Source organism: Leptonychotes weddellii, chromosome 3 (genome assembly GCF_054177405.1).
Source record: "Leptonychotes weddellii isolate Sample4059 chromosome 3, ASM5417740v2, whole genome shotgun sequence".
Lineage (NCBI taxonomy): Eukaryota > Metazoa > Chordata > Mammalia > Carnivora > Phocidae > Leptonychotes > Leptonychotes weddellii.
In genome coordinates, this window is record NC_138371.1 from 122621294 (window position 1) to 122637238 (window position 15945).

At 45.1% G+C, this 15945-nt stretch overlaps 1 protein-coding gene across 6 annotated transcripts in view; it reads left to right on the forward strand.

The window, feature by feature from the left end:
- Positions 1-15945, forward strand: part of RCBTB2 (RCC1 and BTB domain containing protein 2) — a 43779-nt gene that overhangs the window by 24241 nt on the left and 3593 nt on the right. For 4 of the 6 annotated variants that reach the window (XM_031035930.2, XM_081815438.1, XM_031035931.2 and 1 more), the window contains 8 exons: positions 534-692; positions 828-935; positions 1949-2091; positions 5162-5227; positions 8057-8247; positions 8778-8904; positions 10627-10766; positions 15789-15919. In XM_031035930.2, the coding sequence (XP_030891790.1) occupies positions 534-692; positions 828-935; positions 1949-2091; positions 5162-5227; positions 8057-8247; positions 8778-8904; positions 10627-10766; positions 15789-15919 (1065 nt within the window). The remainder of the gene's footprint in view (positions 1-533; positions 693-827; positions 936-1948; positions 2092-5161; positions 5228-8056; positions 8248-8777; positions 8905-10626; positions 10767-15788; positions 15920-15945) is intronic. The other 2 variants (XM_081815440.1, XM_031035933.2) reach the window with 2 other exon arrangements.

Sequence of the window (15945 nt, forward strand, 5' to 3'; positions counted from 1 at the left end):
CATAAATCTCATTGATTTTTTTCAGTAAGATTATATAAATTCTTATAGCAGTCTTAGAAATATGATCATTTGATTAAAATAACCATCTTCCTCAAATTCAGTCTTATTTGTGTTAGCAATTCATAGTCCTGGTGGTTATATCATGAAGTGTACCTTTATGTAGTAGGGATTTCTGTAACTGCAAGATTTAAAAGGCTGTAATGTTCCTTCTATATTGCTATGCTCAAGGGTTTTATTTACAAAAAGAAAAATCCCAAAATGCTGGAAAACATGGCTAAGGTAAAGTTGATATTTTAATAATATTATGTGATATCTGAACAGAATTATTGCTATTTGTGTAGATAATACTGATAACCTAATTTTATTGAGTAATGCATTTTGTAGGAATGAATTTTATAAAAACTTCTCTGCCTGTGGTGTGAGAATTTATGCATATCCAGCACTTTGAGAGCGAAGATGAGACACTATAAGTCCATGTTAGTGTCCATTTGAGACACTTTATAAGTTAGCGTGTTTCATTTTTTAATTCCCAGGTATTTGCCTGGGGTTATAACAACTCCGGGCAGGTAGGATCTGGATCAACAGCCAATCAGCCGATCCCTCGAAGAGTCACGGGCTGCTTACAGAATAAAGTAGTTGTGAACATAGCATGTGGGCAGATGTGTTCAATGGCAGTGGTGAACACTGGGGAGGTAAGAAAGTTGTTTCGTATGTTGTTTAAAAAACCCGTTTGCCTTACCAGTGTGATACTGACATGTCATGTTTCTCAACAGAGAGCTCGCTTGCTTCTGTGTTTCATGGGCACTGAGTCTCTGGTTTTCCTTCAGGTCTATGTCTGGGGTTACAATGGAAATGGGCAGCTTGGACTCGGCAGTAGCGGCAACCAGCCAACTCCCTGTAGAATAGCAGCTCTGCAAGGCATTCGTGTCCAGCGGGTATGTCCACAATCGTTTGTATGTGCCTGTTTTTAAGTCTTTAGTGGCAAAGATACCAATGGACGCAGCTTTCTTGACAGATGAAAAGTTTAGCTGCTTGTTGTTTTCTTCACTGAAGTAAAGGCTAAAGCTCTATTTCCCTGAATTAAGTTGTAGATGTTCATCAGGAAATTTATGTTTCTAGGCCACTCTCATACATAGCTGTTGGAATGTAAATTGTTACGATCTTTTCCAGGGAAACTTTGGCAGTATATATCAAGAGCCTTGAAAATATTTATACCCTTTGTTCTGTAATTTTATTCCTAGGGTATTATCCTAAGGAACCAAAAAGGAAGACACTTACAGAACTATTGGAGAAGATATAACAAAAGAAGAAAGAGAGAAAGAAAAAAAAATGCTAACTTCAATAAATAAATAATAGATGTAGCATAATTTATCTAATCAAATAAGTTAATGGTTAAATAAATTATACTAAATCTGTATGAATGGAAATGATGTTTACAAAAGGTTTTTAATGATATGGAAATAGTGCTATGTGATGTCAAGTAAAAATAAAGATACAGACGTGGTGCATGGAGACATGATACATATCCCTATATCTATATAGAAGTAGAAAAATAATCCTGATCTTGAGATTACTTTCATATTTATACTTTTCTACATTTTTTCAACATTGAACATGTTTTACTTTTACAATAAAAAAGAAAAAAAAATTCTTAAAAAGTAAAAGTGTGTTCCATATTCACTCCACACCCTTGATCTCTGTGAGCATGATGAATGCCATATTAAAGCTGAACAAACCAGACTCATGTCACCATGACTCATGTTGAAATTACTGCAGTTTTGGCCCCACATAGGCTAAGCTAGTTCTGGGCAAGTACTGGTTACCTTAATGTTTTGCCTCTCTGAGCAGGCTGCCTCTTCTTTTTTTTTTTTTTTGCATCTTTGATTCTTAACCTATCTTGTGAAAGCATATTTGCAGGCTTAAGTGGATTTGGTTTTTCTCTTTCCAGGTTGCCTGTGGCTACGCACACACATTAGTGTTAACAGATGAAGGCCAAGTGTATGCTTGGGGTGCAAATTCTTATGGCCAGTTGGGCATTGGCAATAAAAGTAACCAGTCCTATCCTGCGCCTATCTTCATGGAAAAGGACAGGTAATATGTGCATTTTCAAAATAACTTGCATGTTCTTTAGTGATAAAACAGAACGTAGACATGATATAGAATTGTGGGGAACTTGCTGCTAATATTAGAATATTCTTTCATGAGAACATTCATTCCTTTTTAAAATTGCCTTTTGGAGGCACCTGAGTGGCTCGGTTGAGCAGCCGACTCTTATTTTCAGCTTGGGTCATGATCTCAGGGTCCTGGGATCAAGCCCGTCATCGGGCTCCGTGCTCAGTGGGGAGTCTGCTTGAGGATTCTCTCTCCCTCTGCCCCTCCCCACACTCATGCTCGCTCTCTCTCTAAAATAAATAAATAAGTCTTTTAAAAATAAATAAATAAAATAAAATTGGCTTTTGAACTGTTGGGGAGTTTGTATGTTAAATATTCTACTTTCACTTACTCATATTTCAGCTACTCTACACTAACCACAAGGACTAAACCTCCAACAACTATCCTACTTTATTCTTCTCCCTCACAAATTACCTTTTCCTCCTCCTTATTGTTTTCGGTTTTATATTCTTAAGAGGAAGTTGAATAACACTTGAGGTCAATCTTCTGTGGCTTAGGAAAATGAAAGTATCTCAAATAGGGTAGGGTATAAAGCTATTCACTCAGCTACTTATAAAATGTGCCAGTTGAAAGGATAGGACTGTCTCATTATTTTAGCTCCTAAGCTATCACTATGGGGACATGTAAAATGGTTAGAAAATTAAGACTTAGTTTTGCCCACTTCTTTGCAAGGTTGTGTTAAGTAATTTGCTAATTAAAAAAATCCAGAATTTTTCCCCAAATTATCCTATTTCTGAAAGCCTTTTGAGTGTCTCAAACATGGCTATATCACTGCCTTTTCATTCTACATTTTTAAAATTATTTCATTAGTCTTTCTGTTAAACCAGGGTTGTAATCATTGTAGAAATTACTATATTTCCTTTTTTATTGTGCATATTAATTTTTGTTAAATCTGATTTTAAAGTAAATATATGGACACATAGATTATCTTGCATTTTTATACAATTCTTTTATATTTTCCTGTTGGAATATTTAACAATGAAAGTGAAGAACAAGATTGTCAGTTTCAACCCACTTGTTTTCATTTGAGTGTTATAAGCTTGGCTAATTTTATTTAACCCGTGTCAAATAGGTTAAAAAAAAGACCTGTTTTTGGTTTCTTTCCCCAAAATCTTAGGATAAGACCCTGGACCTCTTAAGGCCTGGGGAGGAGGAGAGGGACTGGAGGCCGGAACCTGTGGGTGTGGATACATGCACACAGCCATGCTATTTGCATTTCCCTTCAAGGTAGCTCAGAGCTACTCAGTGGAAAGAGAAGGGACAGTCTTGAGGCTTTGAACAATCACAAAACTGCCTCAGTTTAGCAAATCCAGTCAGTAGGGACGTTTAGTATTTAGACACACAACAAAGAAGTGTTAAAGAATCAAGTAAAGGTGTCATGGAAATAAGAACAACATATTTGTATGGCACTTTACCATTTTTCTGGTGCTGTCACACTTCACATACATTTTAACTCATCTGCAACTGGACTTGCCAAATCCACTGCTATCTGCCCACCGGCAACTTGCCCCACGTTGCACTGCCGGTCCCCGATCACCCCAGAATGAGCGCCACGTCTTCTGACTCTAGTCACGCTGGGCCAGATGGATTATAGGGCAGCGTGGTGGGGGAGGCAGGAGAGGTAGAAAAGCAGGGCATGGGAGTTATGGAGTGTCAGCTCCTTACCTGGTACTTAAGAGTACTGCTTTTTTGTCTATTCTAAAAACTCAATTTTTAAAAAAAATCTTTTTGACTTTTTTCAAATTTTGAATTATAAATGTAAAAAAAAAACGTGGAAATAGCTACACACTTGCATGCTCACTGTAGTCCACATAATCATTATTTGGGCTCTAAATATCATGGATGAATGTTTTGAAGGAGATATTCCTGCTTTTCTCTTTTCCATGCCTGAATTCGCTGTGGTCATCCCTGAGTTTGCAGGCTCTCCACCACACGAATATTGCAAGGGAGGAATTTGTAAGTCTGCTGGGACTTGTTTTGCACGTACCCACCCTTTTCAGTGACTGAAATTTGCAGATATGTTATGACTTATCTCTCAAGAACTTACTTCTGACTCTTTGGGACCCATTTCATGGAAGTCTGACTAATTAGAAACAAAAGGATTGAATTTAGGGTGGGGTGGATCTCCAGGTCCTGGTTACCTATTCACAGAAGTGGAAAGTGAAAATCTGTCTACATTGGATCCTTTGCTCAAATGACAGCCCAAGGAAAACCTTTTAAAATTTTTCCCACAGAGTTCTACTTCTGATGAAGAATGCTAATAACATTTGTTAGCAATTTATGTTCACATAAAAGTAATTTTAATGACTAAAGTGATTCTCTTCTCTCTAATCCAGTCATTCCCAATCTTTCTGAAGTCTCAGTACTTTGATTTACCAGCATTTGTCTTTGTTCCTGAAGTTTCATAAAAGCATATTTGAAGTTAAACTGATTTAAAGCTAACTTTGCCTTGTGTTTCTGTGAATTTTGTGACACCTTGTGATAATTGGTAATATGTTGGCCTCTTACAAAGCCAGGCTTGGGAGTCACTGCTCTGGACCCTTATTACCATTCTTTGTTCTCCTCCCTTCTCGCTCACAAGTCACCTTTTGTCTCTCCTCATTGTTTTCTGTTTTACATGCTTCCTTACTCTCTGCATTTTCATTTCTAGTACCACACCCATTAAGCTGCGTTCGTTGGGGATCATTCTGGGGAGGTGACACAAAACTCATTTATTAGGAACGTGTAGTACCTTCTTGTCATTGCACGGGGCTGCAAACTAAAATGTGAAATATGCCAGACATCCTGCCAGTGAAGGTTAGCTCAGTTCACAGTCACCATCTGTTGCATATTAGACTGGAAAATCTGAGCTTCGGAATTTGCTTCTTGGTGTGAATCAGATTTAAGAACAGATGACCTTGGGCCACAGCAGGAAGCCTTGGCAGTTGGTTGGGTCCCACGCTTAGACCTGAAGGCTCCCTCTAAACTGTCTCCACTCTTGTTCCTGTAGCAGCTGCTGCCGTCAGCCAAGCCCGTGCCCCACCCCTGACTTCCCGTGTGCTGCTAGGTGCTCCAGGTAAACGTCACGAGGCCGTGTGTAGGGAAGGCCAGCGCTCCACAGCCTTCCGCATCCCAACCCCTTTGCCGGGTCTGTTCCACCCTTTCTCCACGAAGCCGTGTTCCTGCCTCTTATAAGGGCAAAGGCTGCTCCCGTTCCATGGAGGCTCATAAAGATATTCCAGAAGCGAATGTAGGAATTAAATTATTCTGGTTTTCTGATGTTGGGTAGAAGGACACTGCTGTGTTTCCATCAGTTACATTTTTCATAGAACATTACCAGGGAAAAGAGATTTTAAGTGGTCTCCCAGAGTTCCTGCAGCCACTGGTAAACACCTGAGTCACCAGAAGAAACTGGTTTTGCATGTGCCCTGTGCTGGGTAGCTGATTTCATTTACTCTTCACCACAAGGCTGTGAAATGACTGCTACCTTGTCTTCTGCTCTCCTCACTTTTTTTTTTTTTTAAGATGATAAAATGATGATAAGAGTCTAAGTAACTTGGCCTCCACAGGCTGCTGTCTGACCCCCTGCCCATTGCATCAAGCCACGTAAAATGAAGTATGTTGCTGCCCTCACGTTTGGTGTAACGTGTGAGGGTAGATGGTAATAGTAGGTGCCCTTTCTTTGAATAAACATATTTACTCTATTTCCTTCCCCTTTTTTCTTTATTTGTTGAAAAGAGAAGCCAAATAGGATTGGCCGTTTTCCCTGTGTGGGCAAGGAAGTTTCTTTTGTAAAGCCCGTAGTGGAAGTTTGGGCCCATTCATTGACTTAACCATGCAGGTAGGAAAGGTGTCACTACCTGAACTGATCATTGGGAATGTGCAGTCTCTATTTGAGGGAGGCTTTGCCACTGAAAACACTTAGCAGTAATTCTGTTAAGAAGCCTCTACTGGTAGCTGCTATTTGTCCACCAGACACTGTGCTGGGTGTTTGACATTTTATCATTTAGTTCTCACGTACTAGCCTTGCAGTGTGATGAAACTGAGGCTCCTAGAGGCTCGGGAACATTCCCACGGTCACATGGCCTAGTGGTAGAGCTAGGATGAGCCCTTAGTTCTGTTTGACTCCGGCGTCCAGGCTCTTCACCGTGGCACATCGTACATAGCCTCGTTTCTAGTACTCCTGTTTTCAAGAGCTGAGAGCTGCCCTTGAATAAATCAGTGAAATTGCTTGGGCCACACATGAAAACAATACATGTGGAGGCAAGCCATCTCCAGCTTGTATGATGACCATCTTCCCTCCTTGGCTGGGAAACATCCAATTAAAACAGGTGGTGGAGGGATGTCTCCATCCTTCAATTGCTAGCCTGTCAGTGGGGTCTTACACCCCTCAGTTGCTCTGTGTTGTTGAGTCTTTCCCAATTAGTCAATAAAATGACCTATAAATTGCTTAGGAAGACACCATATTAAGGAGAGAAACACACTTAGAGAGAAATAAGCCAGTGATTCAGCCTGCCAACAACTTATAATCTAGCTGAAGAGGTAAGACATACATCCCAGAGAGGATAAGGGCCAGGCTGGAGTGGTGTAGACAGGATGTGCTTCAAGAGCTCAGGTGAACGAGAGACCTCTTAGTTTGGGACTCTTTGAGCTGGGCCTTGAAAGATGGGCAGGATTTCTAAGGCAGAGAGAAAGGAAAGAACATTCTTAAACAAGGGACTTTAACTGTGAGTAAGAATATTGAGGGGCAGTGAGTACATCTGTGTGTTGGAACGTAGGGTATGTAGGCAAATGTGATTTGAAAGAGGGCTAGATTATGGAAGGTCTTAATGCCACATGTCTGGATTTTATCTTGTGGGAAGCCACTGAGGGTTTGAAAGTACTGATGAGAATGGTGTTTTCGGAGGATTGTTAACCTGCCAGCCTTGTGCAGTTTGGTTCAGAAAAGAGAGAGTCTAAGGCAGGGAGACAAAGGAGGCCGTTACTTTGGTCCAGATACGGGGTGTGCCTTACCTAGGGTGGTGGCAGATGGGAGAAATTACAAAGAGAGAATCTATATGATTTGTCAACTGGATATTCTGAAAAAAAGTGGTTAAGTGAGAAGGGAGAAGAAGTCAAAGATGACTGTGAAGTTCTGAGCCTAAGTCACTAAGGATGGTGGTAGTATGGTCTGCTATGACAAAATCAGGATGGCGACCTCACTTAGGGTAAACTAGTTCGCTATGTTTCCTGAATCTGTACAGTGGTTTATACTTAGAGAAAATTAATTAGTTCCAAATCAACAGAAACAGAGTTTTCCATTAGAGAAGTATACAGACAACTACTCCCGTGGCCATCATGAACTTACCGGGCTAGGGTCTAGCATATGTCAGTTTCTGAAATCTGCTCTCTTGGGCTCTTGAAGATAGAGTCCAGTGACTCAGGACTATTGACCTTACTGTTTGTAGTGCGAGTTGGGGTGGCCCACAGCATGTTCCATCTAACACTAAAATTGGTGAAATTTTGATGAAAATATTTCTCGATATTGGGTCAAGACCTGCATTAAGTAGCAAGTCTTTTTTACGTACTTCATTAAGTCCTGTTTTAAGGAAAAAAAAAAAAATTAGATCACTGTTTGGTTAATTTGTTCGTTTTGGTCTCTCCCCTTGGATTGTACTTGCATTTCACAATGGGACGGTACTTATTTTTGGAGGCCTACTGGCTAGAAGTGGTAATAACAAGCAGATCTTCATGACTTGCGCCGTTGAAGGATAGCTAAAATGTAAAGAACTGATTGGTGCCTGAAAATTTAGGAGATTAGGTCTTCTGTTGTTTTTTTTAAATCAGTTAAGGCGAAGGGAAGGAGAAATCAACTTGTTTCTTCTCCCGTTTGCCGCGTTCACTTGGTCTTTCTTTGTGAACTTAGAATTATAGAGATCGCGGCCTGCCACTCGGCGCACACGTCGGCGGCCAAGACCCAGGGCGGGCACGTGTACATGTGGGGCCAGTGCCGGGGCCAGTCGGTGATCCTGCCCCACCTCACCCACTTCTCCGGCACCGACGACGTGTTCGCCTGCTTTGCCACGCCTGCCGTCTCGTGGCGCCTCCTGTCCGTGGGTGAGCAGTCTTCGTCCCTTTGGGTGCGGGCCTGACGCTAGGAAGGCAGCGCTGGTGCTTTCTGTTGTGATAGTAAGGACTTTTTTAGGTGCAGTATCATACAATTGATTTCTAATGGGCTCCTGTGAAAGGAAGCTAATTTGATGGATTAATTTTTCCTGAAAGAATCAGAAAGCAACATCACATACTACATTAAAAGCAATTTTATTTGACTGCTTTTAATTTTCTTGGGAAACTATATCTTTCATTTTTAGCCAGTCTGTTTACTGAAACATGCAAAAATTTCATTGAGTGGAGCCCTTTGGGGCTTTTTAGTTGTTGGTTTGCCAGATTTGCAAGCAGACGTGTGTGAGGCTCTTATCCTTGACGATAGAGATGTGAAAATCCGTATTTAGGGGAAAAAAGCATTGCTCCGTTGGTCATGTATTTCGGGTATTTTCATGAGAGTCCACAGAGCAGTGCTATATTCTGGCCTGCGTTTTCTGTGTGTCTGTAGTTAACCCTAGAAACGTTTGGTGTTCCTCTCTCAGAACCCGACGACCACCTTACAGTGGCCGAGTCGCTCAAGAGGGAATTTGACAACCCCAACACGGCCGACCTGAAGTTCCTGGTGGATGGAAAGTACATTTATGCACATAAAGTCCTTCTCAAAATTAGGTAAGGAATCATTGATTTTGAGAATCGAAATAAATACATTCATATGTTCTAGGTGTTCACAGCACTATGCTAAGTAAGGCTGATTTTGCCCTACGAGCATACCGTGCAGCCAGGGAGACACGGAATGCGTGACACGAGAAATGAGAACTAACGGGGGCCGGTGTAGTGAGAGCCCGGAGGGGTGCGGGGGGAGGGGGCATCAGGGAGTGAGGACTCTCAGCTTCCGTAGAGACCTTGCAGGTGGTCTGTGCACCTTGGTGTTGGGCAGCCAGCTTAAGCTCGGCGAGCATGTTCTGGGCTTTGAGCACCACGTGGGCCGCTTCCACAGAAGGGGCCTTCCCCGCCTAGGAACTGAGCTTTGTCACCCCCCTCATCAGTTGGGATAGTGAACTTTGAGATGCTCGGAAAAAAGAAGGTGAGGCTTTTGCAGGACAACAAAGTCTGGGGTAAAGTTAACACAGATGACAAAAATCAGATTTATTGATGTATTAATTTCTGAGCCAATGAGCTGCATCCATTTGACGTGTGCAGTTTGAGGGGCTTTGACATATATATTTATGCCTGTGAAACCACTGCCCTAAATCAAGATACAGAATGTTTCTGTCACCCCTCAAAGGTCCCTCATGCCCCAGGCCTGGGGCAAGCACTGATCTTTCAGTCACTCTAGATCAGTTAGCATTTTCTAAAACTTTTATTAATGGAATTCATTTCATTTAAATGGAAAAGTGTAATCTTTTGTGCCTGGCTTCTTTCTCCTAGCATAACGATTTTAAAAATCATTATGTTGTTGTGTACCAGATACTTAAATCCTGCTACAGTGAATCACAAACGCAGCACAGCGTTTTAGTCTCGCCGCCCAGCATTTGTTCACTCTCGCGATAGCTGGAAAGCCCACCTGGAAGGGGGGGGTTGTTAGTGTGCTAGGGCTCCTGTAACAAAGTGCCACACGCTGAGTGACCTCAACAACAGACACGTATTCTCCCCCAGTTCTGGAGGCCGAAGTCCACGGCCCAGCGGTTGTCAGGGTGCGTTTCTCCTAAGGGAGACTTCATGCCTGTCCTCCAACTTCGGAGGGTTTGCTGGCAGTCTTCGGCATTCCCTCGCTTGGGGCAGGGTCTCCCCAGTCTTTCCGTGGGGCCCTCCCTGTGTGCATGTCTGTGTCCAAATTCCCCGTTTTTATAAGGACACCAGTCATACCGCTTTAGGCTCACCCTAATGACCCTCATTTTAACTTGATGACTTCTGTAAAGGCCCTTCCTCCAAATACTGTTAGATTCTGAGGTTAGGGCATCAACCTATGAATCTGGGGGCGGGGGGGACACCACTCAACCTAGAGGAGGAGGTAAAGAAACAAAATTACTCAGCGTTCGTGAAAATAACCCCACCTGATTGCCCTCAGTGCCGCTCAGCGGCCGTGGAGCGGGAAAGCGGCCTGGGAGGCCGGCCCTGTGTTCGGCCTGCACGCGGGGAGCCGGGGGGGGGGGGGCGCCCCGCTATGGCGGGTCCGCGCCTGCAGCTTCGTCCCGTAAGTGCTGGTGAGTGAGCTCTCCGGCCAGCAAAGGAAGCGAGGGGCCAGGACAGGGACACGAAGGTGTGCAACTGGAAGCTCATGCTGCGCGGTGCTTCTCGTCCGTCGCCTCTGTGAGCCCCACGAGGACGTGTCTCGGGGGGGGATCTGCTCTCGCCGGAGCGAGGGCCCCACGGGCTTCTCTCTTCCTTCAGGTGTGAGCATTTTCGTTCTTCTCTGGGAGACAACGAGGATGATATCGTAGAAATGAGTGAATTTTCGTATCCTGTTTACCGGGCCTTCCTGGAATACCTGTACACGGACAGCATCAGCCTTTCCCCTGAGGAGGCAGTAGGTAATGGCCGCGGAGCTTTCCCGGCCGGCGGCAGCGTGCGCGGGAGCCGGCCGCGGAAGGGGCTGTGCGGGCGGCCATGGCCGTAGTTCTCTTGCTGGGCGTCAGACCCAGCCCTTTTCCCTTGTTACTGCTTCGTACGCGGGGTGGCTGGGTGGCTGTCACACGGCCAGCGCTGTGGAGGGGCTGCCATTCCCCCGGAACTAGTGTACGTCAGTAACGCCCGTGACTGTCCGGGACCTGCTGCCTTCGGGGGTTTGCAGCAGAGACAAGATAAAATGCACGCGGTAATAGTAAGCCCTGCTGGTCTCCGGAGCCAGGAATTTCCCTCCACACGGCTCTGGGGCCGAACGCTGTGGGCATTCTGGGGCCCCCTGTCCTGAAGCTGGTGTGGGGCATAAAAAGCAATACAGGTTATCGAACAGGCGCAGAGTGAAAACCGTCCTACGTCTCAGGTGACCGCCGTCAGCAGCATTGTTGGCCAGAGGCACAGAGAATTAAAGAATTACTTCTGTAAGGACTTAAAGAGTTCAGCCCTCAAATTTTTAAATGAAATACTCATTTCACGTGTATACATCCAGTATCACTTTGTACCTGAGATCAGCATTTAATTTTCCTCAGGTAAACAGAAATGTGACTTCTGAAGTTTTATAGTTTGCCGTCCTTTCTTCCACGAATGTTTTAGTGCCCAGGCCCCGTGCGTGCCACAGCTCTGGCCTTACCCTGGGGAGCTGGTATTCGGATGAGCACCAGTCCTAAACGAGTCAATCCAGGCGGTCAGTGAGGAGGGCTGGGAGGGCCTCCGGGAGGAAGTGTGTGGAGCAGAGAGCTGGGGCAAGCAAGAGCGAGCAAGCAGTACCCAAGGGAAGAGCCTTCCAAACACGGGAAGCAGTGAGTGCAGAGGTCTGAGACAGGAACGGATTCGGCATGTGGAGGAGGAGGGAGGGAGGCGGGGGCGTGAGGGAAGTCACACTCACTGTGGTAAGTATTAGGTCAGGCAGCAGGATGTGGGCAAGAACACGCCTGCCCTTGGAGGCCATGGTGAAGTGCTTGTTTTTTTCTTGGTATGATGGAAAGCCTTGGAAGGTTTTGAGCATGAGGCTTCTGTTATTTAGGATTTGCTTTAACAGCAACATTTAAAAAAATTTTGGTTTAAACAGGATAGTTTCTCATTCACACAGGGAGACAGTGCAGGGCATCCCTACGTGTGGCTCCTGCCCTCATGGTCCAAGACCGTGTTTGCATTACCTGCGGCAGGCTGGAGGAAGGGACCACGAGGAAGGGGCAACGGGCAAATCCCAGTGTCTCTTAAGGCAGGGTCCTGGAAGTTCCACTTATTCCAAACCATGGACCAGAGATGGCCAAGGACAAAACCCCAGCTGCATGAGAGGTTGGGGAAAGTGGTCCTGGAAAAAAAGGGAGAATGGATCTGTGTGGATATGGGCGGCGGGGGAAGCGAGGCAACTTCTACAGTAGGAGTGATGTGATGTGTTTTATTTTTTTATTTCAGTTTTTTAATTTAAATTCTAGTTAGTTAACATATATGGAAAGATTGGTTTCAGGTGTAGAATTTAGTGATTCATCACTTACGTGTAACACCCAGTGCTCATCACAACAAATGTCCTCCTTAATGCCCATCACCCATTTAGCCCATTCCCCGCCCACCTCCCCTCCAGTAACCTTCAGTTTGTTCTCTAGAGTTAGGAGTCTTTTTTGGGATGCCTGGGTGGCTCAGTCAGTTAAGCATCTGCCTTCGACTCAGGTCATGATCCCAAGGCCCTGGGCTCGAGCCCCGCATCAGGCTCCCTGCTCAGCGGGGAACCTGCTTCTCCCTCTCCCACTCCCCCTACTTGTGCTCTGTCTCTCTATCTCTCAAATAAATAAATTAAATCTTAGAGAGCATGGGGGGGGCAGAGGGAGAGAGAGAATCCTCAAGGAGACTCCCCACTGAGCACATGCCTGACACAGGGCTCAATCCCAGGACCCTGAGATCATGACCTAAGTCAGAATCAAGAGTCGGCCACTTAACCAACTGAGCCACCTAGTTGCCTATAGTTAAGAGTCTCTTATGGTTTGCTTCCCTCTTCTTTTTTCCCCTTCCCCTGTTTGTTTTGTTTCTTAAATTTCACATGAGTGAAATCATACGGTATTTGTCTTTTTCTGACTGACTTATTTCACTTAGCATGGTATGCTCTAGCTCTATCCACGTCATTGCAAATGGCTAGATTTCATTCTTTTTGATGGCTGAGCAATATTCTGTCTTCTTTATCCATTCATCAGTTGATGGACATTTGGGCTCACTCCATAGTTTGGCTATTGTTGATAGTGCTGCTGTAAACATTGGGGTGCATGTACCCCTTTGAATCTGTATTTTTGTGTCCTTTGGGGTAAATACCTTGTAGTGCAATGGCAGGGTTATAGGGCAGCTCTATTTTTAACTTTTTGAGGAATCTCTGTATTGTTTCCACAGTGGCTGCACCAGTTTGCATTCCCACCAGAAGTGCAAGAATGTTCCCCTTTCTCTGCATCCTCGCCAACATCTGTTGTTACCTCTGTTAATTTTAGCCATTCTGACAAGTGTCAGGTGGTATCTCATTATGGTTTTGATTTGCATTTCCCTGATGCTGAGTGATGTTGAGCATCTTCTCATGTTAAAAGACCAGTAATTATGATGGTTCAAGTGCAAGGTGGCTATACCCTGGGTTAAGGTGGCGTAGCAATGGAGGTGTCGAGAAGAGATCACATTCTGGATATATTTTAAAGATGAAGCTGATGGGATTTGCTCACGGATGGCACGTGGGGTGTGAGGAAAAGAGAGAAGGATCACTGCTCTAAGGTATTTGGCCTGAGTAGCTGGGTTAATGGAAATATCATTCACTTAAGATGAGGAAGATGGAAAGCAACAGGTTTTGCCCTTGAGTTTGAAAAGTCAAAGGAGTTTGAGTTGCTTCTTAGACATCTGCATGGCAGTTCTTTTTATAGGCCCACTCCCAACATTTGCAGGGCCCTGGGTGGGAGTCCAGATAAAGGCCCTTGTACATTTGTATAAAAATTCAAAGTTATATGTTTCAGTTGAAATATGTTCAATCCTCATACTTTGAAAAATATACCTTTATTGAGAACTGAAAGGCCAGGCTGGAGTTTTAGTTGGAATTGAGGATTTTAGGACTCCTTAGAGTTCCTCGCGGGAGTGCACAGGAAGCACAGACCTCAGGCCTCCAGCTTGCGGCCGGCCATCTTTCTTTACCCACCACCAGCTACACCCTGCATTGCAAGGGGTGTGTGGGCCTCCCAGCCGGCGCATACAAGCGCCATCCACCCCCGTCCTGCTGGGGCTGGGCATCTGTGCACTGGTGGTGTGGTCTGGAGGGGAGGGAATATCCACATATGTGGCCTCAGGGCCAATTAGATAGGGAATTCTGAGTCCCCTGTGATCCCAGTGTGGTCTAGGAGTAGGTGCGTGGCTCCCTGGCCACTGTGGGGAGGGTTGTGCCTGGAGGAGGTGCAGATCCGGGCTGTTTTGAGCTGGGGCTCAGGACAGGGTCTTTTCTGAGGGCAGCATTTCTGTGATTCTGAAGCTCAGGAGGGTGTGGGGCTATAGATAGGAATTTGGGAGTTTTGGAGAACTGACCGAAAACAATTGAACCATCATAGCTCTCAAGATTTCAAAAGATTTCAATTCCTCCATGGGGCGATAGGCCCTTCTTCTATAATTTTGATAGTATTGGTCATGTTACAATGAAAACAAGCTTCCAGCCCAGGCCTCCCACATGCACACAACTTAGTAGCAGAGAGATGGAGAAACAGTTGATGTTGTCAGATTGATGAAATCCTGGCTCTTTGTGCTTTAGGCCTCTGTGAAGCACCTTGCACGAACGGTTAGCCTGCAGTAGATGTGACCCTTTTCTAGTAGAGGATACAGCTAAGCTTTTGATCAGGCGGCAAGCCAGGCCTGAGTGTAGACCTAGCAGTTGTGGCTCTCCGAGAGCGGGCACTGCCGGTCTCCTGCTGCTTCGTCCCATTCACGCGGGGGCAGGAGGAGCCTCCAGTATTTCTGGCCAGGCCTCCTAGCCAAACACCATGCCTTTCATAATGACAAAGTATTTCTGGCGTTCTTTATACTGATTAACAAATGCTCTCATGGAGATTTAGAGAGCCATATCCCTGGCTTACATAGGTTTCTCTCTCTGCGGTGACTGATGTGAAAGTAGGCGACAGAGAATACAGCAGGAATCATCAGTATGTATTAGATGGCATTTTAAGCTGGGGGGCAGGGGGTTGGTGCTGGAGGTCACTGAGGATTGAACCCTGGGGCGCTCAAACATTGGGAAATTAGGAAGAATGGCCCAGCCAAGAGACTGAAGAGAATTAGGGAGAAGAAAAACAGCAGCAAGTAACACAGTGTTTCAAGAAGATGAGTGTCACCAACCACGTGGAACTGTGTGTAAATGTTGAGTGAGACGGAACTGGAGAACAACCCCTTGGGTCTGGCTCCATGGAAGCGTTGATGGCATCGGGGCGTCGAGGGGATGGGATTCTGCTGGAATGGCTTCAGGGGAGAATGGGAAATGAGAACATGGAGGCAGCAGACAGAGAGGATGTTTCCCAGGTTTGCAGAGAAATGGGGGAGACGGATGGGAGGCACATGTATCCATGAAAGGTTTCTCTTTTTTCTTCCGTAAAATTATGGGCACTGTTTAAGCATGTGCATGTGCTGAGGGAAATGACCCAGGAGGACAGGTCATAATGCAGGGGGAGGGACAATCCCAGCAGCCTTTCTAGGAAAAATATTCAGGCCATTTTCACTGTGCGCCTGCTTTTCCGTGGCTGCTCATTTGCGGGTTGTGTTTGCTCGGTTCGGCCGCATTCCCAGGTGGAGCCACGCTCAGGATGGAAGTCAGCGTGAGTCTGAACATACACGGCTCTTCCCCAAGGCTTATGTTCAAGTATGCTCTCTGAAGGGTGGAGCGAGTTGAAGCAGGATGCTTGAAATCACTCCCCCTAATAAACATCTCTTCCCACCAGGGTTGCTAGATTTGGCTACATTTTATAGAGAAAATCGTTTGAAAAAGCTCTGCCAGCAAACTATCAAGCAAGGAATCTGTGAGGAGAATGCCATCGCTCTGCTTTCGGCTGCCGTGAAGTACGATGCTCAGGTCAGCAAAGCATGCTTTCGACTAGC